The sequence below is a fragment of the Agelaius tricolor genome, unplaced genomic scaffold (assembly GCF_023055355.1).
Source record: "Agelaius tricolor isolate 1412-34295 unplaced genomic scaffold, bAgeTri1.0.p SCAF_24, whole genome shotgun sequence".
NCBI lineage: Eukaryota > Metazoa > Chordata > Aves > Passeriformes > Icteridae > Agelaius > Agelaius tricolor.
In genome coordinates this window covers 10,024,884-10,052,411 of record NW_027269284.1, presented here as the reverse complement: position 1 = coordinate 10,052,411, position 27,528 = coordinate 10,024,884, and the positions used below count along the sequence as shown (strand labels likewise).

At 36.5% G+C, this 27,528-nt stretch overlaps 1 protein-coding gene across 4 annotated transcripts in view; it reads right to left on the bottom strand.

Annotated features, from left to right (window-relative positions):
* Window positions 1-27,528, bottom strand: part of JAKMIP1 (janus kinase and microtubule interacting protein 1) — a 142,659-nt gene that overhangs the window by 73,084 nt on the left and 42,047 nt on the right. For 2 of the 4 annotated variants that reach the window (XM_071447250.1, XM_071447247.1), the window contains exons 3-4: window positions 16,969-17,163; window positions 4,042-4,316 (exon numbers count right to left, since the gene is read on the bottom strand). In XM_071447250.1, the coding sequence (XP_071303351.1) occupies window positions 4,042-4,170 (129 nt within the window). In that variant the 5' untranslated portion in view covers window positions 4,171-4,316; window positions 16,969-17,163. Of the gene's footprint in view, window positions 1-4,041; window positions 4,317-5,430; window positions 5,503-14,104; window positions 14,272-16,968; window positions 17,164-27,528 lie in introns of those variants that run through there. The other 2 variants (XM_071447248.1, XM_071447249.1) reach the window with 2 other exon arrangements.

Here is a 27,528-nt window from a genome sequence, read left to right as displayed (position 1 = left end):
ACAAACTGCATAATGGCACTTAAAAATACAGATAATATACCTCCAGAACCACAGGAATTTTAAATTAGTCATATTGCACATTAAGCATACAACTGAAAGGCAGTTTTCAATACAACACATTCAAGATTTTTTAATAAATGAGAAATGGATTTTGACATTTTGAGGGAGCACTGAGTCACCAAATTAGCATACTTGCTCAATTTTTCTCATCTTTCGCTGAATTAAGTGAAAGCAAAGCAAAACCTATATGCACCTATATGCTGTCTGTGAGAACAGATATTAACCACTCAGAGTAACTGAGTACTATCATATATCACTAATAATTTTACATAAAAGCTTCACAAAGAGGAATTTAAACAAGAATTTTAATCCTTAAAAAAACCCTAGAAATCCATCAAAATCCACAAAAAATCCTTCAAAAAACACAGCATATTAAATGCTTATTACACCTCATGATCCAGAAAAAAAAACCAATGCATCCCAGTTCTCAAGGTCTTGAAAAAATCTTTTCTTATTACTGCTTTTTGTCAGAGAAGATGGAAAGTTAGATCTGTTTGTTATATCTTCTGTTAAATCTGTCCTTCCCACACCCCTCAGTCCCTCTCTCCTGCAAACTGTGCAGTTCTGTACTTGTCTGGCTTCCAGAACAAGAATGAAATGAAAATACAGTATGGCGTTTTTCCATATGCCTGAGTCTCACTTTTTTTTGTATTATTTTTTTTAATATGAAGAAAGCTATCTCAGTGGGAATAGGTACTTTGGCATATTTGTTCCTAAATATTCATGGATCTCAACACAAGCATTTTTAAAACCACTGAGCTGACTGCCAAGACCTTGCTCATTCACTACAGCTCCTTTTGCTCATAGCACTGGACTTAAAGGTTCAGTCAGAGTGAGTCCAGTCCCCATTCATGTTAAAATAAGTAAAATTTTTGTGCTTTGGTCAGCTCCTTTCATTACTCATTTCCCAACATTTGGAAGTTTTCCAACAAAGCTTTTTCAGTAGCAGAGTGAGGGTAGTGAGCCCCTGTTCAGTTCATGCATTTCCTCCTCCAGGCTCTCCATAGATGGCAGCAAACCTGCAGTCCAGGACATCCTGTATCCAACAGGGCCCCCAAAGCTATCGAGCAGGTGTTCCCAAAACAAGACACAGTACAGGGGAACTAAGACAGGGCCACAATTTTCGCTTCACCCCTTAGGTAGCATAAATGAACCCAGCTACTCTTGTGTCCAATGGTCAGAACACCACCAGCAGGATCAACAATGATGCACATCCAAAAACGAGCAAATATCAATTTTGGATCAGGTATTGCATAAGCATGCAGTAAACAACTTTACAGAAAAGATTTCTTAACATGGATCAACAACCAATGAAACAAGATGTACTAGGAAAATATGTACCAAGTTTTGAATGTCTCTTGGGTAAAATTTTATTTCAGAGAAAGCAGCATTTTTCAGGCAAAAGTACGGTAAGGCTAAATTCCATTTGTGATGTCTCTCATCAATTACAAGGTTCTTTCTCAGATAAATCATTAATACAGGCATATACGTGAGGGAAAAAATAGTTTAGGAAAATTAAATTGAATAAATTGGCCCTACAAGAGTTTGTTACCTTTCCTAATACAGTTTATATCCCATGGGTCACAGAACTATCTGTTTAGCAGCTTCAGTACTTCTCCCTTACCTATACTTACACCAGTAAATATATCTAATTTACTTAGAATCCTCTAGGTACAGGTTTTTTTACTTTTTTGATACCAAGAAATAATTTTTCTTGGTTTTGTTACTATTTTTGAACTACAGTCTAAACAGGAAAAATCTCTATGGCTTTGATTTACTCATCTTGTCAGTCAAGGCTTCCTGTAAGTGCTGCACAGACCAGGAGTAGGCTGGGAAATAAACTACACAGTTCCAGTTAAATGATTTACAGCAAGCACCACGGCAAAGATGAGGGGAAGAGGTTGAAGATCTCCTCCCCCAGCTGCATCCTCACAGAAATGCACTCCAACACACTGCAGAATTTACTTCAGGCTGCAATGCACACTTGGTAGGATTTTGGAGCACTCTGGCTGTTATCTCCTCTTTCCTCTTTCACAGATTTAATTTGTGAGCTCACCCATTTCTCTGCACACATTATGTGCACAAAACACATTCTGTCTCCAGTAACAACCTCAATACACTAGAAAATATTAAATTTTTAAGCTGAAGAAAGATGTAGAAAGGTGTACTAGAAACCAAGCTGAAGCAAATTCTATACTGAATATAGTGTAAGAAGACTGGTTATTGAAAATATTCCTGCAGCTGTCATGGTCATGTACTTACACCTGATTCTTAGTTGAATCAAGAGTTAAACTTGATGCTCTTACAGGTAAAGACTGGAAGTGTACCAGGGCTAAACACTTTCTAGTGTTCATGAAATTGTTTTTTAATCAGAGTTATTTAATGAGTCAAATTTATTTCATTCTTCTGTCCAAGGTATAAGATTACTTTATGTGCTCTTTTTAATACAACTTTAAAAATCATAATAAAATTCACATCCATATTTCTACATATAAAGTTATACAGAACAAAATAGGAAATAAAATAACTAAAAAGAAAAATTTACTAGTGTAAATGCAATCTACCAGCAAGTCAAGTCTGCAAGAACAAACACTGAGACACTAAAAAAGAGTAAAATAATGCAACTTACTCACCTGTAAATTATAAAGGGTATTGGCCACTACTAAATTTCATGGTGTGTAGTTTTAAAAAGCTTAAGTAGTTTGTTCAACTTGTTTTAAAATTTGTTGTCATTATATCAATCAACAGCAAGAGAAGTTGGCTGAGAAAGTGAATAGCAAAACCCCTGACTTATCTGTTAATTTATCAATATCCCTGACCCGTAAGAGATTTGACTTTTTACTTTAGTCTGTGAAGAAGAAAAATTTCCAAGGCAACACAAATTTAGTTGGCTGATATTTTCTGAACCTATTGCATCATTCAAACACAAATTAAGGCTTTATGATTTCTTTTTTCCTCTGTAAAAAAATAAATCTAAGGATTACATTTGTGATGGGTTTTGGGTTTACTTCGTAAATTAAAATGCAAAAAATAAGACCTTTCAAAGCTGAGTATCACACAAGGATGTTAATGAAACTAGAATTCACAGAAATTTTGTTATTCAGGTGTTGCACATTTTACACTGACAACAAGAAAAAAGGCTAGAGCAAAGATCCTTTGTATAAAGAGAACACATTTTCAGTGCATACTTTCTCAGCTTGGTAAGCCTTTGAGACTCTTGCCACTACAGTATCCCCAGTCAAACACAGATAAATCCACCTGCACATGGATTATTCTCCAGAACTGCCTTGTGCAAAGTCAAATGCACTAACTGATTGTAATAAATAACAGAACAGAAATAACCTTACTGTCTTATCCATATTTTAAACAACCTACAGAAATACAAAAGTAACTGCTAATCTTCATAAATACAAATGTATTTGATGAATTAATATTTGATGAATCCTAGGTGTCCTCTTGATTACCTAAATACCAGTTGAACATATGCTAGGTAGACAAATATTGATGAATTTGTTTCATCAGCAATCAGATGCATCATTGAATAGCTCAGAGCAATGCCACACATAACCTCAGCAAATTAAATTAGGACTCCTACACAGACAGTTTCCAGTTAATTGATATTCCTCCATAGGCATTTAAAGTGACATGCCTTGAATAAAGTGCAGATTTTTGATTTTGAAGACAATTCTTTTTACAACATACAATTTTCAGTAACATTAAATACAAAACTCCCTTGTCAGTAAGCTAATGCCATTTGTATTGCTGTGATTGCAAATTTCAGTGATTGGATGTTTGGGGATATTTAGTCCCTTTTGCACAATATTTAAAAGCATTTACACCAATTTTAACTTATCAGTTGTTCTTCTGATTTCACTTCTCTGTCATGCTTTTCTTTTACAACTAACACATTTTAGTATCAAACTCTGCTGGTTTCTAACCGTGCTGCTGTTAAAAGAATGATCACAAAAGAGAGACAAATACCTTGGTTTTTTCTTGCTGAAATTCTATCTGGATGTTGGTCAGTTTAGTTCTCAGCTCCTCATTAGCAGCTTGCAGGGCGTCAGTCTCCATGTCGGGCTTCTCTCCCTTGGCACGACTTTTCTTTGACATAATTGGTTTTGAAGTTTAAAATAAAATGTTTGCTCCACACTGAGCTACCAGCTAGTGCTTTCTGCTTCTAGCATTTAAGAGTCATGCAGTGGTTAACAAAACATTTCATACGAGTCTCTGCCATCATGGGAGCGGTATCTCATGGCCTGGAAGAAGCAAAGGGTAGGAACAGAATTAGGCTACAGCACTGAGCAGAATCAAACATCAGACTTAACATCCATTTCTAAAGCACACTGGATTTCCTTGAATTATACTATACTGCATAGTGTACCAGAGTTTGAAAGAAACAGATAAGAAGTTACATAATATATCACCATCTCTAAACTCTATCCACTGTATTCTGATGTTCACAGAATTAACAGTTCTGATGAATATAGCATATAAACACAAATTATATCTTATTCAAGACCTGACTAGAACCATGCTCAGAATTCCCAAGAGGCACAGAGAAAACCATAAATTAATTGAGGTAGGGTTTCAGTGGGAATAGTTTATTTTCTTTAGTAAGAAGAAAGTATTTCTCTCCCTAATGTATCAGTTATAATGCATAATTGTATTATTCGTAATTATCATCAAGTTTCACATCATCAGCATCTATTAAAAAGGTATCACAAAACTGGAAAAATATTTTAAAATGTTTCTTAAAATATCCTAACTATAACCTGCTTATGTTCAGGGCTGATATTGTTTGAAAAGCTACAATGGAAACAAGAAAGTATTTAACTTCATTTTCATTTCCCAGTATGCTTTAAGCTTAAAAAATATTCAATTATTTAAATCACCTTTATGTAATATTCAAGGAGAATATCAACAGCAGACAAAGAACCCTAATTCCCATAATTAGGAAATCCCATTATTAATTTGCTTCATGAGTAGTCAGTATAGAAGTTTAATCTGTGATATTTTTTTTTCCCACTCTCCTCTTCTGCTCTTCTCTAATAACCCAGTGCTCCACAAGACCAAACTCTGGAACAAGTGCTATCAATGCTGAACTACTTTCCAAACCCATGTTTTCTGCACATTTTAAAATATTCACATAATTTATCATTAAATTTTTGATAAAGCAGAAAGGTTCCTACTTTAAAACTGAACGACATTGCTGGAGTATTATATCTCCAAGAAAATTTTTATCTAATTGCCATCAAACACTAAGCTGCTCTTTTCAACCTCCTACTGATGGGGAGTTATTTAGAAATTGTTTAGAATGAAAATCCGATGCATTCCTTAGCACATACTTTCCACAGGGTTAATGACTAACACCTCAGGTGTGTAGAGAAAAACGAAACACCTCAGTCCTTGCAAGCACTGGTAAACAGGTGGTGAGTTGAATATCTGGTTTAGAATGACAAGCCAAGTCAGATGAAAAGTGAACAGAACTCAGGACACCAAGTCTCAGTCTGTTTGATGATATTCCCATTGAGTTCTTTCATTTGTAAAAAGCAATTGAAAAAAACATGAACTTTACCAATTATTTGCTGAAGTAACTTAAGATAGTTTTTTTCCTCTCTAATATCAGATATCCTTCCTTTGAACTATTATGATTTATCAAGTTATCCTATTCAATAATTTTTTTTTGTTCCTTGTATTCATATATGAAACATTTTCATATACAATCTATGAAAAAAACCAGGAACTTAAATACATTTTAATTTTGTTATGTATTAGAGCTACCTTACAAAACAAATAAACACTGGTGCTATTGTGATTTTACACATAGTAGCTGATTCAAGAGAAACAAATCAGCAATATTCTTACAGTAAATTTTAAAAAAGGAACTCTTTGGTGAGTAGAAGAAATGTGAGGAATTACTGTTGTTAATAAAGGAATTTCATGCTATTAATCTATGGAGTTTCTATGATGCTCAAATTGCATTTAATACTCAAATTAGCCTTAGAGCTACAGAGTTCAGCATTATTCTTTGAAATATTCTTCAGAATTAGAAAAACATCTCAAGGCATTGCTCTCAATTTTTTTCCTTTAACTCTCAACATTTGAAAATTGTACTTTTCAAGTAAAATAAAAGCTTAGACCCAGAACCTGAAGAAAATCATCCTCTTGTCTTATAGGCATTGAGGGAAGGAGAGTGGGGAGGGAAGCAAAAGCACCACCTTGGAACCAAACTAAACATAATACATTTTTTAAAACCACAAAAAAAAACCCAAAAGAAATAACCAAAAAGCCAAAAAACCAACCAACCAAACAAACAAAAACATAAAAAAATAAAACCAAAAAAAAAGACCCCAAAAAAAAAAACCAAACCAAAAAAAAATGCCAGGAAACAACCACCCATTAAACTGCATTGGTGGGCATAAAAAGAAAATTTCCATTTTTACTCTTCCCTGGATACATCTTCCAGCCTACCTATTTCAAAAGCAGGAACTATGGCAACACAAAGCCTATCTATATACTCAGAGAGGCACACAGCCCAGGCACACAAGGGCTGAAGCAGAGACCGCATCCTGATTCCCAAATGAAAGGCACAGAACCAGTGAGTGCCCAGATTCCCTCCTAGCTGACTTCCCACATTTGATTTTTGGATAAGGGTCAGGAAAAAAAAAAAACAAAAAACAAAAAACTCAAACCAAACTTGTAAACATGGTAAGAAAAAATGAAAGAAAAAACACTCCACTCTAACAAAATTTTACTGACGCACATGCTTCAACCAACAACCTATTTATTAACTCCCCATATGTCTGCTGAGAGGCAAATTTATGATGTCACCAGGATACAGTCCCACAACCACTCCATGACTAAAAATAGCCAATTCCTACACTCTGAGTTCTACACACTTCTTGCAAACCTTGGAATCATTTCAATTTATTTTATATTTCACATCAAGGAAATAGATAGGAAAGAGTAATGGATTCTAAAGCACAAGTCACGTTTTCAGCAGTCTCTGGAACATACCAAGTTTCTGACTTTACTTGATAGGTAAAGGGGCAATTGTCATTGAAGAAAAACAACAAAATAAACAAACTTGATTGAATCTGAACCAACTATACAATAGTTTGGGGGATTGTTCTGTAAAAGATCAAAATATTTAACATTATTTCTCTTATAGATGTTTTGGGAAATCTATTAAATTCTTAACATACTAGAAAGTCAATCAACTGAACAATGCTCTAACTCCCAATTTTTCTTCTATTTGCTTAGTAGATTTAAAGGAAGCTTTTTATAACTACCTCAATCTCTTCCCTGATTTTATCAAACAAGACAAAAAATGATGTCATGAATTGCTATATGATTATTCTAGATGTTAAATATCAATAAAACGTAATAGAAAAAAGAAAAATCAGTTACTGCAGAAATGTGAAAGTGTAGCATCAAAGAATTTTGATTACATAAGGGTAAGGAAAAAAAGGAACCCAATACTTTCTATTGAAAAGTAAGTCAATTTAAAGAAATTCAAGTCTTGAAACATGATCCTTTATGAACTACACAAAAGTATGGGGAGAATTATATCTTTAGAGAGTGAGTCTTTCAGTAACAAACAGTAATCAACAGGAAAAGTAAACCCGTAGCATCAAGTAATAAATATCGATAACATTATAACACCAGCAATTTACTAAATTATATCAACCAAAATTCTGCATTCCAGCCTTATTTCAGACTTCAACAACATTACTCAGCTGCAGCACAATTTTTGGAAGGTGGAATTGTCAATGAGTCATCTCAGCTGAAACATCAAGCCATTATTCAGTAACCGGAGGGAAATAATAAAGCTTCTTCATCTCCCCACCGCACCTCCACATAAATAGAGCGTCGTTCTACTTCAACTTTTTTTATTTCAACCTTTATCTTTTAGTTCTGCAAAGCCTACTGCAGCTTCCCATAACCCTCACTGTGCTTGTGAACATGAGATGTAAGTACACTCTCAACATACCCTAATTCTGTATACTCAATAAGTTTAACATAAATTTTATTACCATAGCATCTGACAATAGTAAATGCAGTGGACACAGGTGCAATGTTAAGTTCAGAAGTAACCTGCAGTTCACCTATGTTATATTATAGTTTAAAAAAACAGTGATAATCCACCAGAGACTGTATGGGAAAGACAATTCCTAGCTGCTGATGCCCAAGGCACATTTCTCACAAGGCTCAGATGACCTACATTTACTGCTTCAATTCTCAGTTCTGTGTAATAAAACATGACTGAATGGATAAAAGCAGAAGAACCTCTACAGGATTGTAAAATAATACTCATCCCACCAACAAACCTAAATGCAAATTATCAATACAGTTTTCTAAGTATATTGTAGACTGGCCAACTTTCTGATATCCCTTTGTAGCTACCTACAAAGACAAATCTATTTCTGTAACAATAGAACCTTTGAGGGTTACTGTAAATCATAGCCCACTTAGGGAAATACAGAGTTTCCTTACAGTGGAACACTTTATAAATGTCACTTGTTTTTTTGATGGATAAAACCAGAAACATCTTTGTTGTTAGCTAACAGCCCACATTCATTTTTTCAGATTCACAGCCTAAAGTACTGAGCCATTCTTGTTTTAATAATATGCATTATAGGGCCACACTATACAGAAAGCAATCACCAAGAAACTACAGGCATTTTTTCATTGCATTTTTGCCAGAAGACCTCAAAGAAACAATCCTGCAGAGCCATGTGGAACAGAGCTTTTCTTGGTGGAGATTACAGTGTAGCATGAGTCAGGCTTTTATGACACTCAGATTTCCACAGCAGGTGACATCCCACAGATGAGCACAGGCTGTGTAAAGCACTCAGCTCTTCAGGCCAGGTTAGTAATTGCTTCCATATTTTTTTCAATGGCATCTCAGCAAAGGTGATCTGTGATTCTGTCACTCCACATCCTTCAGAAAATTCCCAATGCCCTCATGAATCAGTACCCAGGTTTTAACTTCCCACCATGAATCACTGCCTTCCAGGTCCTTATTCAGCAGTTGATAGAACTAATTGGCAAGTTCCTAAATGAATTTCACCATTGCGTTCATTTTCTCTTCAGTGAATTGGTTGCCTGTGATGTGGGCATCTGTTAAAACATATGCAGCTAAAATATGTATCCAAGTCACTGGACACCAACAGCAACAACTAAAAAAAAATTAAAAAAAGAATAAGCATATCAAACTCATTTAGATGCTTTGCACACACACAAATATGTAAATGTGTGTGTACATGCTAGTAAAAACCATGTGACACTGAATTTTTATTTTTGATTGGTATTACTCCATGCCACAGGATAGAATGCAGTATATTAATGGCTTCATTCTAGTGAAAGAACATAACAGCCCACCAAAAACACCCCAAAAACTAGCTCTTAGTTTAAAATGAATTATCACAAATAAAGAGGAATGTCTGAGACAAAAAGGATACAGCATGAGGAAGGAAAGGGATCCTGCACCTCCCTTCTGCACTACACAACATATTCATGCACTTGGAGTTACTGAAAACTTAACCTGGATCCCTTCTCAGAAAGCTATGAGCTTGATTCCAGGACTTTTTTATTTTAAGTAAATAGAAAAATATTTACTGACTTCAATGAATGTAGTAAATTATTAATATTTACCCAATTTCACTTATAGCACTGTTTCAAGGATTTACCAAATCATTAATCATTAATATTGCTCTATTAGCCCTCTTAAAAGACAAAATGCTACCAAGAGGAGTCCAGTGACACACATAAAATAAAAGAGACACTAGCACAGAAAGGCAAAGTTCAAATGCAACTAAAAATGGTAAAAGAGAACCCTCCCTCCACAACCTTCACAACTCAGCTCTGTTACACAAGCCCAGTGCTTTAGGGTGCTGGGTTCACTGCAGCTGAGAGAGGCAGCTCTAGGCAGAGCTGCTCCCCTGATCTCTGGGCCAGTTCTTCCCTTTCCAGCACAGACAGACCTGATGTGATGGCTGCAGCCTGGCACAGTGCATCAGCCCTGGGACCCTCTCACTGTGCCCTGGGTCTGAGCAGGAGATCCCTCTGCTCCCACTGAGGAGCAGCATTCCCATTAAAGCAGAATACTTAGGAGCAAAAACAGAAGGAGGAAGAATGAGCAAGTTACAGCATTTCTCAGTTAGGGCTAGATAAATGGCAAATACAGAGACAGATTCTGATATCTTTATTGACTATCACTGACACCCCACAAATATAATCAGCCTGTCAAATTTGGGCTTTTGGATTATCTGGACCAGTTTTGTTTAGCTACTCACCTGATTTTTGCAGGAAGCTTCCTTTGGATATTTTTTTAAACCTATCACTATTATTATTGTAAAGAGACTAACTAAAATCTGAAACTAGAAAAATTTAAAATTCAGGGATGACAACTGCATAAAAAATGTGCAAGGACTCTGAAAGGTTTAGGGGGAGAGATGACTTAAGAGAGAGGAGGAGCCTCAATGAGAGAAAACCTGGAGCTGTTCTAACACTTAATTACATCTTGAATATTTATTATTTTGTAAATCAACAGGATCGACTTGAGAGGTCAGGCAAGTGTGAGGAGGAGAAAAGGTGCTTCTGGATGTGATATTAGTTACCAGCTGAACAGTAAAGCAGAAGGGACATGATTTCATTCCAGTGTCTCTGATCTCAATAATTATTTTGTGCTGTTGGTCACCTTGACTAAGTCTGTAAGCTGCCTTATGCTGTGCCAGACAGCTCATCACCCTCTCACCTCACTGCTCCAAGCACAGCAGAGTCACACAGCTCTGTGCAGAGCAGCACCAGCCCATCAGTGAGAACAAACAAAGAATTACAAAACTTCTTCACCTACCAAGGGATGGCTCACTTTTCACACAACTTCTCATTAAAATCAAGATTCTTAGCCAAAATGAAGGTATCAGCCTAGTCCAGTAATACAGGAAGACTGACAAAAGAACATGCTGCATTTTTTCCAAATTTCCCATCATGGTCCATTTTTGAAGCCAAATTCCTCAGTTCCTGAGATCAAAGCAAGGATATACACTACAGAACTGGCAGTGCTATTGCCTTACTTTAAAGGCTCATAGAATTCCCAAAAAGGTGCTCAAGAATTTAGGACCTCAACCTTGTGTTTGATTACTGCATCAAGGACTCCTGCTCAGCTTCAGTGTTCTTGAACCCCACGTGCAAATCTAATTTCAAATCTAACTGGATAATTATTATTATCTTATTGGCAACACACAGGCTAAAGCATGATGGATTTTGGTTCCATCTGCAGTTCTGTCAGAGATGCCTTGTATTTTCTCTAGCAAATCACTTATCTCTCAGTAAAGTAGGCATTACACTTCCAGAAAGACTATCAGAAATGTATTCTGAGGACAATATTATGAAATAAGAGACTAGATACACGTAACGAGAAATGGAACTTAAGAGACTGCAATATTCATTGCAGTGAACAGAGTTTAAGTCACTCTGGGAATGGGCTGATGCAACTGCATCACCTGGGATAAAACATTTAGACTGGGTGTTTCAGCCAGACAGGAGCTTCTTTCCCCTCTCAGCTCTCTGACAGGGAGCTGTGCAATGGCTTCAAACCACAGGCAGTGAAAAGCACAGCTAGATACGAACACAGCAAGAGCCTGGAGACAAACCTTTGCTTCTCTCTCTGGTTAAACAGGACAAACATGACAAAGCACAAGAAAAGCACAGAACAGAAACTGTGAACTCTTTGTGCAATCATCTTCCAATATCCGCAAATAGAGAACGCTTCACCACCGTGAGAAGACTACAAATAAAGTACCCTTCTGGTAACTGCCAGCAAATTTGATTCAAACCATTCCAGACTTGTTGGAAATGTTGTTGGCAAGTTGGCCACCAGAAATACAAATGTGCTCTCTGACAAAACTAGAAGTTCAATGTGGCAGCCATGAACAGTTGCAGGAAATATATTTATCCAGATACATGTATCAACATCATAATTTTAAGGATAGTGTCCCACAGAATATTAAAAAGATGCATTCAGTCATGGTTTATCATTAAAAAGAGGGAAACAGGCAGGTAGATATAAATATAAAACTTCAGAAATACTCTGTGACACACCACTACAGACTGTGACACTTCCTGTTGTCCAGATTAGACTGCCCCAAAATATTGTGAAGCTCAGAAATTAATCAATGCACAAACACACACATATATATATATGGAAATAAAGCTTCCTAAAAGCTTCCTAAATTAGGGATAATGTTACACAGAACCAGACTAATTGAACATAAAACTTTGAGTGCTTTAGTATGCAAGCTGTGCATGCAACTTATGGGGGTATTCAATTTATGGGGCACAGCACTGCTAGCAGTGTACCCTAAACTGCTGAGTGTTGTCATGGTCAAGCTTATTTGGACATTTAGGAGGACTAAAAAGTGATTTGTTATTCACTCCAAAGAAAACATCCTGTTTACCTATATAATGTCTCTCCTTTACTGAGGAACAAGATTGCATTTCACTACACTGTTTCAGACAGCAAATTGTGAAGATGGTTACAGTGTTTTGCAGAAATTTGGGGCCAAGATATGTCACCTAAAGCTTAGAAAAGTCCCAATGGTTAAATGAAAAATGTTTATGCTTCATTGCTTCAGAACACAAACTCCTTGCCATGGTGCCTGCAAAGAAGGCTATTCTCTGGAAGGTCTAAATGGCTGTAAATCATCTGTGACCATAGACAAAAATTTTTATTCAAGCTGTATTATCATGCAAATTTGACACAGTTGCAACCCTATGTATGAATCCAGTTGATAGAAATTATCTTCATATAGTTTCTGCTATTAATTGATGTTCTTGGTGTTCAGTTCTGTTCCTCTTTCCCCCTCATCCCCTAGAAGAGGTGGCAGAGGGAAGCCTCAAATTTAGGCTGCTGGCAGTGACTTTACAGACAAACTTAGTCTTAATGAAGACTCAGTGGAAAAATCTGGAAATAGGTATTGCCAAGAACTAGTCTTTCTACACCATCTCCCTCAACTTGAGATGAAAGTGTGAATAAGGTTTTCCTTTAAGGTTAAGGTTATCACAGCTATGGCAGTAACACTAATTTTTCACCTCCTACATAGAAAATCCTTACTAGCAAAACTGAAAGCTTCATGTATATCAAGACTTGGATGTTACCTGTGCACATGAAAGGGGAAATGCTGAAGTGCTTCCTGTTTCAGTGAACAATGTGAAAAGTGGGAGTTCTTAAGTGAAACCATACTCATTCCCCTCCCAGCGCATAGATATTCAAATGGCTACACTCCAAACACATACTATTTATTAATTTTTTTGCAGTAGAGACATCTGGAAACATCACAAAGGTCTTAACTAACAATTCCCAAATGTTCTAAGGGATTAAGAATTGAAAATTTCTAGATGTTTGCTTTGAGATATGCAAGCCTTCACCAGTAAGTAAGAAAGTTATGTTTCCTTTCATTGCCTCAGAGTATGCACTTTTAATTCTTACACTGATTGTTGGAAGTTAATTGAAATGCCCAAATACTCTCTGCTTCCCTTCTACTACAAAATCTCACATTATTGTCTTGTGTTGTAATAAGATGCAGCACAACTGTAGAAATATAGTATATGCAGATGTGCACAGAATGGATTTCCTTCAGTAAAGATAAGTTGCAGGTGTTGAGATTAAAATTAGTGTCCTTCAAGATTTTTCTCCTAGAAATCAATGTTTACACAATGCTATGCATAAAACAGGATTTTGCCCATGTGCATATATATATTGCTGTAATAAAATCCCATTATCAAAGCTACTTAAGATTCAAAACACCATTTGGAGCTGTTGACATTACAAATTAATTGAATCAAAGAGCTGAGAAAAACAAACAACAAGCTAAAAGAAAGACAACCATAACTAAGAGAGAGCCTATTTATCAAGAAAAAGCAGCAGGTGCTGCAAAACTGGTATATCCTAAGGAATTCTCAGAACTGTCAAGTTTATGGCCTCTCACTACTGTTTATTGAATGCACAACACATAGGCTACAGGCCTCTCACATTTCATACCTTTTTTTCCCATTCATACTCAGTTATGAACATACAAGGAGCTCCAGAAAAGACTGAAGATCTGCTGTGCTTTAATACTGGACAGCAAGCCTGAGATATCTGAGATCCCTTTCCATGGTGTCAGAAAAGCCTGTTGAGTTTTCTTTTGAAGACCTCTTGCAAACACTCAGCACATAGATGATTACTTTTAGATGACTAAGTGCAACATCCCTTATCTTATCTCGACACAACCATAACCAGCCACAGACTTATCTAGTGGCAAAACATGTGTGGGCATTCTGCCAGCAGCTGCACAGCCACCAGCCACCCAAATGTACTCTACCTTGTTACATTTGCAAGTAAGAAAACCTCTTGAAGCATGTTTTAAGTACTTGTTTTCTGTGTTTGGAAGATAATGGATCTGTAATCACGTGGCAGTGAACATATGTAATATTTGTATAGAGGATTAGTCAGCACACGATGTTAAGAGGATGTTCAAAGGATGTTAAGAAAAAATTGAAATGTGAGATCAATACCAAGGTATATCTCAATTTAATTTTCAGTATTCAGAGAAAGAAGGAAAATATCAATCTTTGATAGATTTCATGATCAGTCAGCAAAAGAAAGAAAGAGCCACTTCAAAAAATGTGCCCAGTCTTATTGCAGGGCAGGCATGCTGCAGCAATCCTAAATTTTCACAGAAGCAGCCAGCTATTCTCTAAAGCAAAGTGCCAGCTCACAGCTGCATCACATAGCAGCACCACTCCTGCATGAATGCTTGGGTTTGCACTTCCAGCCTGAGGAGACACTTGGAACAGATCAGGAATAGTCTAGACAAATAAATAGACATTGACATGCAAGAAATACAATCAAAAAGAAAAACAGGGACCACATAAGCAAGATTTTTTACCATAGCATTGGGAAAATGTGCATAGCAATCCAGAAGATGAAAACCCACTGTGCAAATTTTCATAAGCTAGTTCCAGCTGTTAGGGAAGATACAGATCATTGGCACATGATGAAATCACTTTCCAAAACACACTGGCTGTCGAAGACTCATGTTTAGAACATTTCATCTTTATCATGCAGAGTCAGCTAAACAAACTATTAAGTCTAAATCAATTTTTTAATTTGTGGTCCACTGTTTGAATGTACAGGAACAGAGCAGTCCAAAGGACAACAGGGGAATAATAATCTTTAAAGAGCATCCTTTTGAAATTTAAAATTTAAAATACATTTACCTTCACGGAAAGCCAAGTGATAATATCCATCAGCTAGATTTAGAGTTCAGCATTTTAATTCTTTCTAAAATCAGCATCATTTACTTTGTTATGATTAAGTAGATATGTACATAATCTTTTTAGATAAACCTAAGACTGAAGTTTCTCATGCATTTACCATGAAGTGTTAAATCCAGTCAGAAGAAAAAGATGAACAGGTACAGAAGAGAGAATTTACTGGTCACATCAGTTTATCTGTTGCCCCCCCAAAAAAATTCAGTTAAAAATTAGAAATTACAAATGAAAATAATTATTCTCTATAATGAAAGTTAATTCCATTAGCAAATATTATTTTAGACACTTTTTTTCACTCTCTTTGTTTATAACGATATACTACAATGGAATTCTGTGAAATGTTAAGATCAAAGACACTACAATGAAATAGTAGCTGTATTGGAGTGTCACAGAAAACAGATGGACCCTAAGACTCATTCTATATCCTACATTTTTTACTTTATTCTTTCCTTCTTCATGCCTTTTTTATTAACAATCATGCATTCTACAGCTGTCAGTTCCCACAGCACTTGCCTTATTTAGTGTCATACTTTACTATTCAGAGAAGGAAGCGTTTACCATGCAGTATACTAAATATAACGAGGTATATTTCAAATTAAGCAAAGTTTGAGTAGCAAAGAGGCAACAGTTTCAATATGCAAACTACAAAATAGCCATTGGGAAAGGATATTTCCTGGGTTACTGCTGCTTTTGTTTTCTTTCTGTACAACAGTTTCCTGGCAAACTTCAATTTCTTCAATTTCTCAATATCTTTCTAGATAAAAATGTCTTTTTCTAGGGATCAACAGCATTTTGCTGCAGAAAGAACAGTTACACAGAGTGGGGGTTTACTATTTCCTAATATTTCTAAGCCTAATAACTCTGTCATCACTGCAGGACTACCACAAGATGAAAATACCGAAAATTGGGCATGGAGTTAAACTGTCATCCTTACCATACCTCTGTAATGGGAGGAACAGGTAATTTCAGATACCAGGTCCTTGAAGCAAACAAAATATTTTGCTGGGGTTTATGCATGGCATGCATACCTGCCTGCTGAATACCCAAACATGCACATATTATAAACACATAAAACTCAGCAGAAGGTTGGGAAAGTCTGTCAAAGGAGCTTAGCACTCTTGACTGAGACCAAAGCAACTAAAGCCTTTCTTCTTTACTCATGGTGACAAATACAGGTGAGGTAACACAGTGCTCAAGTTAGCAAGCATAGGATAAATACAAGACACTAAGCACCCTCCTGTTCTGCACATCTTAAACGCCGTGGGTGGTGGTGGTGGGGAAACCACTTAAAAAATTAATTAAGAAATCACAAGTGAGAAAATGTTTATATCAAGAATCTGTTCAGTGAATCCAGAAAACATCTCTATAAAGAGAATGAAAGCATCTCACAAAAAGACAAAAGCTTCATACAGATTTGGTTTATTTTATTGCCTGCGAAATCTGGTTGTGTTTACAAGTCTCTCTCAGCACGAAAAGAATGTCAAACTTGAGGCTTCAAATGATATTGTCTCTAATAAAATGATGGCATCATATATGTATGGCAGATTTATTCTCTTCCTACCCAACCAACATGCTGCCAATGCACAGTACCTTTCTCTTGTCCACAGGTTTCTGAGGCAGTTGTGTTTGATTTGAATTTAAAGAGGTGAAGACTGAGCAGCACCAGCAGCTGAGTCACAAGTTATGTTTGTTCTGGGACTTTGCACACCACAGCTCCTAGTCCTGTTGGAACATTCTCCTTTTCATCACCAAGGAGGGCTTCCAGAGCAATATTAGTGACATCATCTGTTAAACAAAAGAAGAGATATTTAATACAAATCAGGTTTCATTAAAAGCTTTGATGATAGCAATGCAATGGAAATTTATTTACACGGGGTAACAAAATGCAGCAGAATAAGGTATCTATGAAATTGCAAGTGTGGCATCTTCTCTCCATTAAGAACACACATGGAATGGTGGCCTTTCCTAGATGGTCCTCAGTGAAAGCAGGATGAAAGCTGCTAAGATCCTTGGCAACTACATGAGGTCAATCCAGAATGTTACCTCTGTCTAGCTAACACTAAATTTGTATTCCATTTCAACACAAGTTATTGTGTTTTAGGATACCAAAATCGTCATGGTGGCCACCTATAAATTGTCACATACAGATTGTCCACTGCCATGAATCTTTATAAATAGCAAGATATACCAACATAGGGAAGCTATCGTGTGTCATATTGAAAGGAGGACAAGACTAAATCTTAGAAATTAATACTGTGCTTGAAGGCAATTATCACAATTTCCTTTCTGAAAACAAACAATCAAAAGACAATGGACGGGGCCTTGATATTGTCTTACTTCATATTTCTTTTTAGTACTGCAATGTACTTTGATCACAAGGGGAAACAACAGAAGCATTTGAGTTTTTGTTGATGTTCACAGCATGTTAATTTGAATTGGTATTTCCCATGCACAGAAAAATTTATAGAAATAAAATTATCATTATGGGGTATCTTCATGGAAAATATCACTCTGAAAGCTTAATGACTGAAAGCAATACAAGGTCCTTAATGAGTATCATTTACCTCAGTTTTCCTAGAGTCTCTAAACACCTTTAACTACACCTTTCATGGCAGAATGAAAAAACAAAGTAAAAAAGTACTAAATCTTCTAACTAAAAGAAGTGCTAAATCTTCTCTTGGTATACCCCTTGTGTTAGAGATTGAGGACAAGTGAATTGAACACGGCAAACAGATTTCAGCAATGTCTTAAGCAGACATGGCCATATGGGGGTCTCCAAAGCAGAGAGTTGGCAGACACAACACAGAACAGGTCAAACTCTTTGCCTTTGGGCAAGAGAGCTGAAAGCCAGACAGAATTCCACATATGAACCGTGCTGAAACATGATGGATATAACTACTATCATGTACAATGTTCAAATCTTCACAAAAAAAGATATTTCACATAAAATACGTCAGGATTGCATCCAAGAGTATCAGTCACAAAAACATAAATTCAAAACCACTTTCTTCGCTGGGAAATCCTGCATTTCACTCTAGGGGTTTGTTTAAGGCAACACCATGTATTCTGTTTTTAGTGGTTTAAAACCCTAATCCTTTATTTGTTCAATAAAGACAGGCATCTAGGTAGTGTTTAATGGAGAAAGGAAATCTGCATACCCATTTCCTTAGGGCCAAATTCACTGTTGTGATAGAATGCTTTGAAAAGGATGAAAGTACAGCTAGGGCCAGATCATGGCAGAAGATCAAAGTGCTGAAACAGCTTAGTTGGCATATTTAAGTAGCACAAAACACTGGAAAAGAGGAATTCAATTTATTTATATAGTAACAAAGCTCCTCAGGACAAGCACTCTATTTTTTATGACGTCAGATACATCTCACTTTACCCCATCTTCATTGTCCTTTTTGAGTTGCCCTATTCTTAACTATTCCAATCTTGTTATTCCATATAAAAAATTTTGCTGCTTTCTTCTGGCCTTCAGCTAGCAATCTGAATACATTTGAATAAAAGGGAAAGAGAAGGTTTCCCTATATTAATATGCAATATAGAAACACCTAAGAAAAAGCAAGAATTTACTTGTGAAAGGCCAGTAGACAGCAATAAGGCCAATAAGATGATAACAAAACAGACCAATACCCACAAGACTCAAAAGTGAAAAAAAACCCAGAAAACCACAGCTCCAAATTCCAAAGTTACCTGGGTAATTTGTCTACATTGAAAAACGTACATATTTTTAGAATATCTACTAATTCTGTAATACTAATACTTCTAACAAGTAAGTTATTTGACCCTAGAAAGCTAATTGTTTAGATTAATTTTTTGAATTCTCTAGTAAACTTGGAAATAAAAAATATCTTTTCTTTTTGGCCAACTGTCCTCACTATATTACAAGAGTAGTGTTCACAAAAGCTTTGAGAGAAGAATGAAACATATCTAGAATGTGTGTAAGTTACAGTCATAAGAGCAAATGAAAAGTAGTAGCATAGTAATTTGACAATATCTGCTTCTGAAAGTGGATGTTTCAGTAGCATGGCGTATGAGTGAGATTAAAAAAGAAGATTAATTGGCAATAAGTCTTGCAAAAACTGGGGCAAATTTGAAACATTTAATTATGCCAGTCAGTACAAGTTGTTAGAGTGCTATTCACAGCGAATTACCAGCAACCACTGGAAAACTACAACCTAATAATCCTTCAGTAATCTTCCTATAGCTTCTTAAAAGCTATGGTAATACAAAAATAACTTAAAATAATTGGATACTTAATTTCTCATTTCCAGTAACCGCTAAACTAAATCTATTTCTAATGGTGGAGAGGAAGGATCAAGAAGGGAAGCTATTACTGTGGAAATATATCTGTTAATCTACAAACAAACAGAGCATAAACTACAGCTGTTCAAATTCATTCAGAATATACCACACACACCAAAAGCACCTCCAAGAACCAAAACTATTATAGAAATAATTTGACAGATGAGCTATGTTTGATACATTACTAATTTCACTCAGTGCAGTGAAATCACCAACATGTTCATATCCTGTAGTTAAGGCAGCAAATGCTGAATAAACAAGTTGATTCAGTTATGTTCTTTATCATATAATGGTTCTCTAGGCAAAATATAGTGTTATAAAAATGAAGGGTTTTCTCTATGGAGAAAACCCTCTATGTTTGTATGGAAATAACTATCAACACTTGTCAACATTTCCCAAATAGGCAAGGATGGAAGGTATTCAAGATTGTTCAGGTTTTTAATCACAAACTGCAATACACAGAATCTTTAGTCAAAGTTCTGTTTCTCACACTTTTACCTCCATCATTTCAGGCAGCATTGCACCTTGAAAGCAAGAGAAGTTTAAAGGTAAGAGAGTAAACACTGATGCCAGCCTCCATCCTTTCCTTGATAGGAAAATAGAAACCAGATAGATTTCATGATCAGTCAGCAAAATAGACAAAGCACTCAGGTCCTCAGAGATTTTAGCCAGATCTGTTCACATGGGGCATCTTAGTCCATTTTAACTCTTAAACAGAGTGCATTACTTACAGAAGTTTAAAAAATTAACTAATAAGGTGGACAGCTAGTTTAGATTTCTCAGAAAGCAGAAGAGCTGAGGACAATTCCTCTGACAACTGGGGTAATGTTGTGTACAGTTCACATATGCAGCGTCTGTGGACTATAAGGGGTGGGGATCTCAAAAAAACACCTTATTCTGTAGAAGGGTGATACAAAACCTTCCTTCTGCCCAACATACCTCAAACAGAAACAGGCAGGGTCCAAGTATAATCCCCAGAGCAGAAAAAAGAGCAAACATCCTTGGCATATGGTAACAGAAATCAGTTTCCCTGAATGTTTTGGAAGCCCTCCCTATGTCTTTGTACAGCTGATCCACATTTTGAAGACTTTTTGAAAACAAGGCTTTTTTGCTTTAAAATGACTAAGCATAAAACATTACTGACCCAAATAAAAGGCAATTTCTTTAGGAAAACAATGCTGAACACATCTGTGAGTTCTCTGCAGCAGTTGCTAGAAATTTCAGTTGGCAAATGCTTTGTAGTGAGAATATGTACATTACCATTGGCTTTTTATCAGAAGTTATTCTAATTGACAGCTAGAGGAGTGGGAGGAAGGGGTTCTTTCATACAACCAAATGTTCAAGGATTAAAATGCATATTTCTTTCAAAAAACCTATGACATTTTACTATGGTGCCTTGTATTCTACTCTAAAGCTTTCTATCCATAATATTAATTTGATTTACAGCTTTTTAAGAGATCTATTTGTCAGGCATAAAAAAATACATGCAAGGAGACTGCATCTCCCCCTTCCTGCCCCTGCTCTGGGATTTCTGACTGTGATACTTTGGTGCTAGATTCCCTGGGATTTCCAATAGAGCAAAAACTTTATTTACACATAAATAACTGGCACGGATGCAGCCCTTCATGAACAACTTAACATTTTGACAGCCAGAACCTGCCAGCAACAAACACTTATGCCCAACATACATCACTTGCTCTCTCCTTCACCCATTCAGTGTCTGCCTAGTACACAGAAATGTGCTGCCTTCTGCTGTGGCTGCACCAAAAGCAGACTGGGAGAAAAAAAAAAAAGATACAAAAATAGAAGAAAAAAAAAGAGCTATTTAAAACAATCCCCTGAAAGCAAAGACAACCTAAAGAGCAGCTTCAATGTGAATGCATCATGGCCCAAGGAAGAAATAGCACAGATCATGCCACAGAGTCATCCCCTTTCAACACAAAGAGTTATCAGCAGGAAAATACTGTGGCATGACCTTTATAGACCACTCTACATATAAGCAAAATGCACTTAGAAAAATGTGCAAACACTTCTTTACATAGTGAACAAACCATGATGGTTTGTTCACTATGTAAAGAAGTCTCTATACTTTACATAGTGAACAAACTTAAAGGGCACAAAAAGACTTCACAAAAAGAGCACAAAAAAACTTTCTCTTCTTATTTTTAATACCAACTATGCAATTGATATAGCTAAAATCAGACATGATAAGCAGCAAGTTCCTGGCTACAATACATCTTTCATTACTACCAGGGAATACTGATGAAAAATTTCCTGATCTGTTTTAAACTCTTGTTTTTATTGCAAAATACATCTTTGGTGGACAAAACACAGAACTTTTATTTGGATACTAGAAGCAATGACAGATATAGAAGACATTCACTTTCCTGCCTCCCTTAGTTACATCTTTCTGTTTTGGCATCCCCATAATAGGGAACCCTTTGGGATCATTTGAACTTCTGTCAGCAATGATGGACTACCAAAATTAGGTCAACAATTCAAATTTATTTCCATGCTATTCTTTTTGCCTTGCTGCAGATTACTAGGCCACAATTCCCAGATGGAGAGCCTACCAATGACTGAAACAGAGCTTTCAGAGGAATTGGTATCATTCCTGACACCTTGCTGCTTTAATTGGATTGTCAAGGCAAAGAAAAATCTTCCTATTCTTTCTCTTTTTCTCTGAAGTAAGAGCTAATAGGGATTCTTAAGCATGTGTTTCAGAAGATTCTGACTTGCTTCTACAGTTGATTTAAACCATAAAACACATTTAGAAAGTAAGCTAATTACAGTGTTTACTAGATTTTATATGACAAATACTGTGTGCAAACTGCAGGACAGGGTTACTTTTGCATGTAGAATGAGGCAAATCTGTATTCTCTATGTTACATAGTGCTTATGTGTATTAGTCATGCAAAAACTTTTTCAGTAATTAAGATGAAGGGGGTGAAGTAGCAATTGGAGGGAAAACTATCCATATGAAATAATGTCCTTTAAGCCTACCAATAATTAACTAATAAAGTAATGATGGCATTCTGTATTCATTAAGTATCAAATGCCCTAAGGCTTTAAAGAAAACACATTCTATGGTCTTTCAGTGGGCATGGCCAGAGACTGGTTCTAACTAAGAACCAGTCTTTTTATACTTTTTAAAAAAAGGAAAAAAATAATCAGTCAACATAAAATGTTTTCTCCAACATTTTCTCCAACAGATTTCTTTGCTGAAGGCTAAGACTGGTGACAGCTCTCAGCCTGTTTACAAATGTTTGTGGGCTCTTTTTGCTCCCAGGTCTGTCAAAGGAGCCAACCTACTCCCTGGAAACTCTGACATCCAAGACCATTTCTCTCACACAAAAAAAGCTTATGGACAGGTTCCATACAGAAAAGTGGTCTTAGGCTACTCAGACATCACTAAAGAGACAATTCTTCTTGGTCAACATTAATTTTTATATTACCATAGGATTTATACAAATGCAAAGATGGGAACACCAGAATTTTATATAATCATCCATAAAACAATCTTTAAAAGTATAAAACTGAGGGGCCTAACACTTCAGTAGGAGCGTGTTGAGTGCATTAAGAACCTTGAAGGAATATTCCTTTCTTTATACAGTCAAACACTGGTGAGTTTTGAGAACTTTCAAGAACAAAATAAATAATGCTCTTCAACACACTCATCTTTAGTCTTTTCTGACTGATGCAGAGAGAATTTCCAGCCATGCATAGGCTTCAACATTAGTTCTGTGTAAGTCTCATCCCCTGGCTGGACACCTCTTGCTGTCTGCCTGTGCTACACCAGCAGGGAGTCCAGTTCTGTAGGCTCCCCACTGCAATGGGACAAGAATTAATCTTGTGCCATTGCTCTGCTTTGCTGGCAATGCTTTGCTTCCAGATCAGCTTCAAGTAGATGAGTAACAATTTTTGTCCTCTGGACTTACCCAGCAAGCAAAGTTATTTTGCTTTTACTCAGCTTACTCACAGCTATAGGCTGGCACAGTGAAGGTTTAAAAGACCATTTTTCTTCCCTACTCCCACACAGAGTGTCCAGTGATGCTTTATCAAAGTGATGTAAGATCACCAACTCACTCATTTTAGATACCAGAGATTTTTCAGTTTTAAAGCCTGTACAAGGATTCCTCATATGTCTGTCACTGGTAAAACAACTTCATGAATTTGAATTTTCCATCACACAATGGAAAAGCAAAGGTTTCATCCTCCAAAAAGAACTCCTATTTTTTCAGTGGTGCTCCACAGGGCCTAGTATTTATAAAATGTAAGTCCAATGCAAGATTTATTAGACTATTCAGGCCTTTTAGCTTCTCTCACATATGGCTTGTTAATTTGCTGTTTTGCCTCAGCAGTTCATGCAGTATATAAAGATGCATGACACTTATTTTACATTTATATGAGTACAAGAAAATACATACAATGGCCTCATAAAGAAACAATTTAATCCCTAAATCTGAACAACCTGAAATCTCTTTCCTAGATCTTAACTGAAAATCTTTTATGCAAATGCTATTCAATTATCAAACTTAACTTTAACATGATTAATTTAAAAATAACAAATTTTGTCATCAGCATTTGCAATCAGTTTGAAAATTGATAAATGTGACCACTGCTATAAGTAATAGTGTTCACTTTTAATTTCCTTGTGTACTTTAAGAAATCTGCATTGTGTCATAACAGTGGTACTTCATGGTATGTGCACTGTTTTTCAGAGTTTTTGACAAGTTAGTTACAAAACTCTTCTTTGCACCTCTGTGGTAGTCCTTCCCTTTATAAGCCAGATCCTTAGAACTGCAAGAAATCTTAAAATATGTTATCCAATAAGGGAAGATATGAAATTAGTACATTGAAAATTTCAGCCCAAATGAAAGCCAAGTGCTGTGCCAAGGATCTTTGCCAGCTGGAATTTGGTATCATGTGAAAAACTGGAATAGTATAAGCTTTTGCTTTACAGTGTTACAAAGATCTCATAGGATCACAGTCTTTCCTTTAATTTTTCTCATTCATTTTAGACAAATTCCTGGCTTTAGGGGATGGTCTGTATATAAACACTTGTAACTCAATAATTTTCGGGAAATTAGTTCAAAAAAAAAGCAGATCAGTACATAAACAGATCAAATAGCTGTAAATCTAAAATATATAGAACAGCATAAAACTATCTATCTTTCAGGAGGGGGGAGGTAGGATGTCAAAGACCCATTACAGAGATATTGCACCATAACACCACTATTTCATATGTCTATTCCTAAGGACAGACTTGTATATATGCACACAAGGAGCCATATTAAAGCTTAAAAGTAACATTAGGCTAAAAGAAATTTCATTTTTTAATTTCAGTACCAGCTTTTCCTACTACTCTTTTTGCTTTTTGAACAGAGGCCCCTTAATTTTGAATCAATGTTGCAGGGTCAACTGGAATATGCTCTAAAATCCATACAGGTCTTCAGACAAGTTATCAGCCCTCCATCCCCCATTCTAGACACCCCAAAAATCTATTTTTCACCCTGTGACAAATTAACTATTATTCTACTTAAACTCTCTTAACTTGTAGTTCTTCATATAAAGGTGGTAATTTGCTCCATGGGTCAAACTCAAAGTCACAGGTGTCCTGTGCCCTGTGCCAAGGTTTCTGAGCCCCCTGGCAGGGGCTCGAGCCACCCAGGACAGCCAGAGGGATGTCCTGGCATCTGACATCTCCTCTCTGTCCCTTAACACCAATATCCCCATCTCCTTATTAGCAACAGACAGTGCCTATCACAAGATTATTAAAGTAAGAAACAAAGGAAATATTTACACTGAATCTGCAGTTTCACTGAACTCCTCACCCAAGAAGAAGTGAGCAGGTCATGGCTGGTGCTCCTCCCTTGCAGGCAGTGTGTGCCAAGGGAAGAGGTTTACACAAGGTCACCCAGTGACTCAGCAGCAAGCTCTGGAGAAGGACCCAGGGCAGCCCAGCCCTGTGCTCAGCCTCAGCAGCAAACCTGAGCTCCCAGACCCGACAGCATCCATCAGCTCTGCTGAGGCACAAACCCAGTGACCTTAGGTTTGCAGCCTATCAGCAGTAATGCCTCAGTTCCAGCAGCAAAGTTAAAATGTCTGTGTTTTCTCTGTAAAGCACCCAGCTGCTGTGAGCACAATACAGATTTCAGAATAATAATAAAAATGACACGAGCTTGTACATCTGCAAATCCTGTGCTCTCTTGCAGATTTTGACAAAGCCTTACCATTTAATAGGTATCAGAATCCAGATAGCCTATTATTCCACCTACTCAAAAATGGGATATTTTTCTGTTCAGAAACAGCATGTTAAAGTGATTTGCAGGAGATGGTAAAAGTTTCCTTCTCCTAGAAACCTCAGCAAGTTCAATTAAACAATGACAAGCATAAGAGCTTGAAACAGACACTGTTTGATACAAAGACATCACTATCCTTCAGTAAAGGACCTCATGCTAGTTTTACATGAACAAAGAGCTGCTTCCAATTAAAATCATAGTAATGGGGGATGGGAGGAAAAAAAAATCAACCCAAATACTCTCCATGTACTTGCCTTTATGGAACAATTACCCAGCAATGAAGTGACATCCTTCTCCAGCCATTTTGCCAAGAGCAGTGTAAGGGAGTGCTGTAATGTGTGAGCATGATGGCTGCTAAATTCTACTTCTCTGCTAATTCCAGTCCAGTTATTTATCCAGCTGAATCCTCACTGTGAGGATTTCATGTGTGTTAATGGCACATTTCACAACATACATAATTTTACAGCTATTACTGAAAATGCATCTTTCAGTCAAGAAGTATTTAGATATTCAGAGATGCAAAGAGATAGTGTGATTTCTTAAACTAGGCATCCAATATATGCTTATAAGTGTAATTTATCTACCACAGATTTTTCAGTTCCTAAGACTGAACACTACCTGTCTCAGTTACTCCTGTGCACAGAAAGAGCAAAGGCTTTTGGCATTCTCAGTTCAATACATTTTGTTCACTAGCAGCACCAAAGCCACATCTCACTTTTATAAAGGAAAGCCCAAGACTATTGATACCAGAACTGCAAACTCAATGTAAGTTTCTTTTAACATACTAGATGATATTCTTCCTCTGCTCCATCTTCCTATTCTACAGAGAATGAGCACTTTTTCCTGATGGAAACAATATCTCACCACTTCTTCCTATTCTCTTCATCTCATTAATATTTTTGTTTGCCATGAGAACGAAATAAGTTTTCTTCTAGAGATGTTCTGGCTGGCATACATCTAAATAAAGTCAGAACAGCTCTTCTTAACTCAGAATAAGCTGGTCTTTAAAGGTGGCCCCTTGTTTTTCAGACATAATTAAAAGGCTGCATGCCCAAAACCTTGTCTAACTCTTCCACTGACATCAGCTGGATTTAATAAAGCCTAGGTGAGTGTCCCTGCCTGCAGACATTGTCTCGCCAGTATAAAGAGTCAATGACCTCTCTTGAGGAGTAAACATCTACAACTGGAATCAGGAAAAATATGTTGGAGCAATTTTGGTCATCAATGAACAGAAAGACAGGAAACCACTGAGCTGTATTTTGACAGAGCTTTGCCTTCACTATTGCATCAAGAAGTTCTGCTTCTAGCCTCCCCAGCAAGAGCTGAAAATACCAGCTGTGAAAATCTGGGTGTCCTAAAAATATGGCAGCCATGGCCTTCTCAAGATACACTAGAGAAACTAATCTAGTTCCACTAAGTAAATTAAAAGTAGAAACACACCTCCCAAAGCCTGGTATCTGAAATCCTTTTTCCTTCCTCTTCTCACACATTTTTCTCCCATATATATATATATATATTCACATACACACAGCAACACATA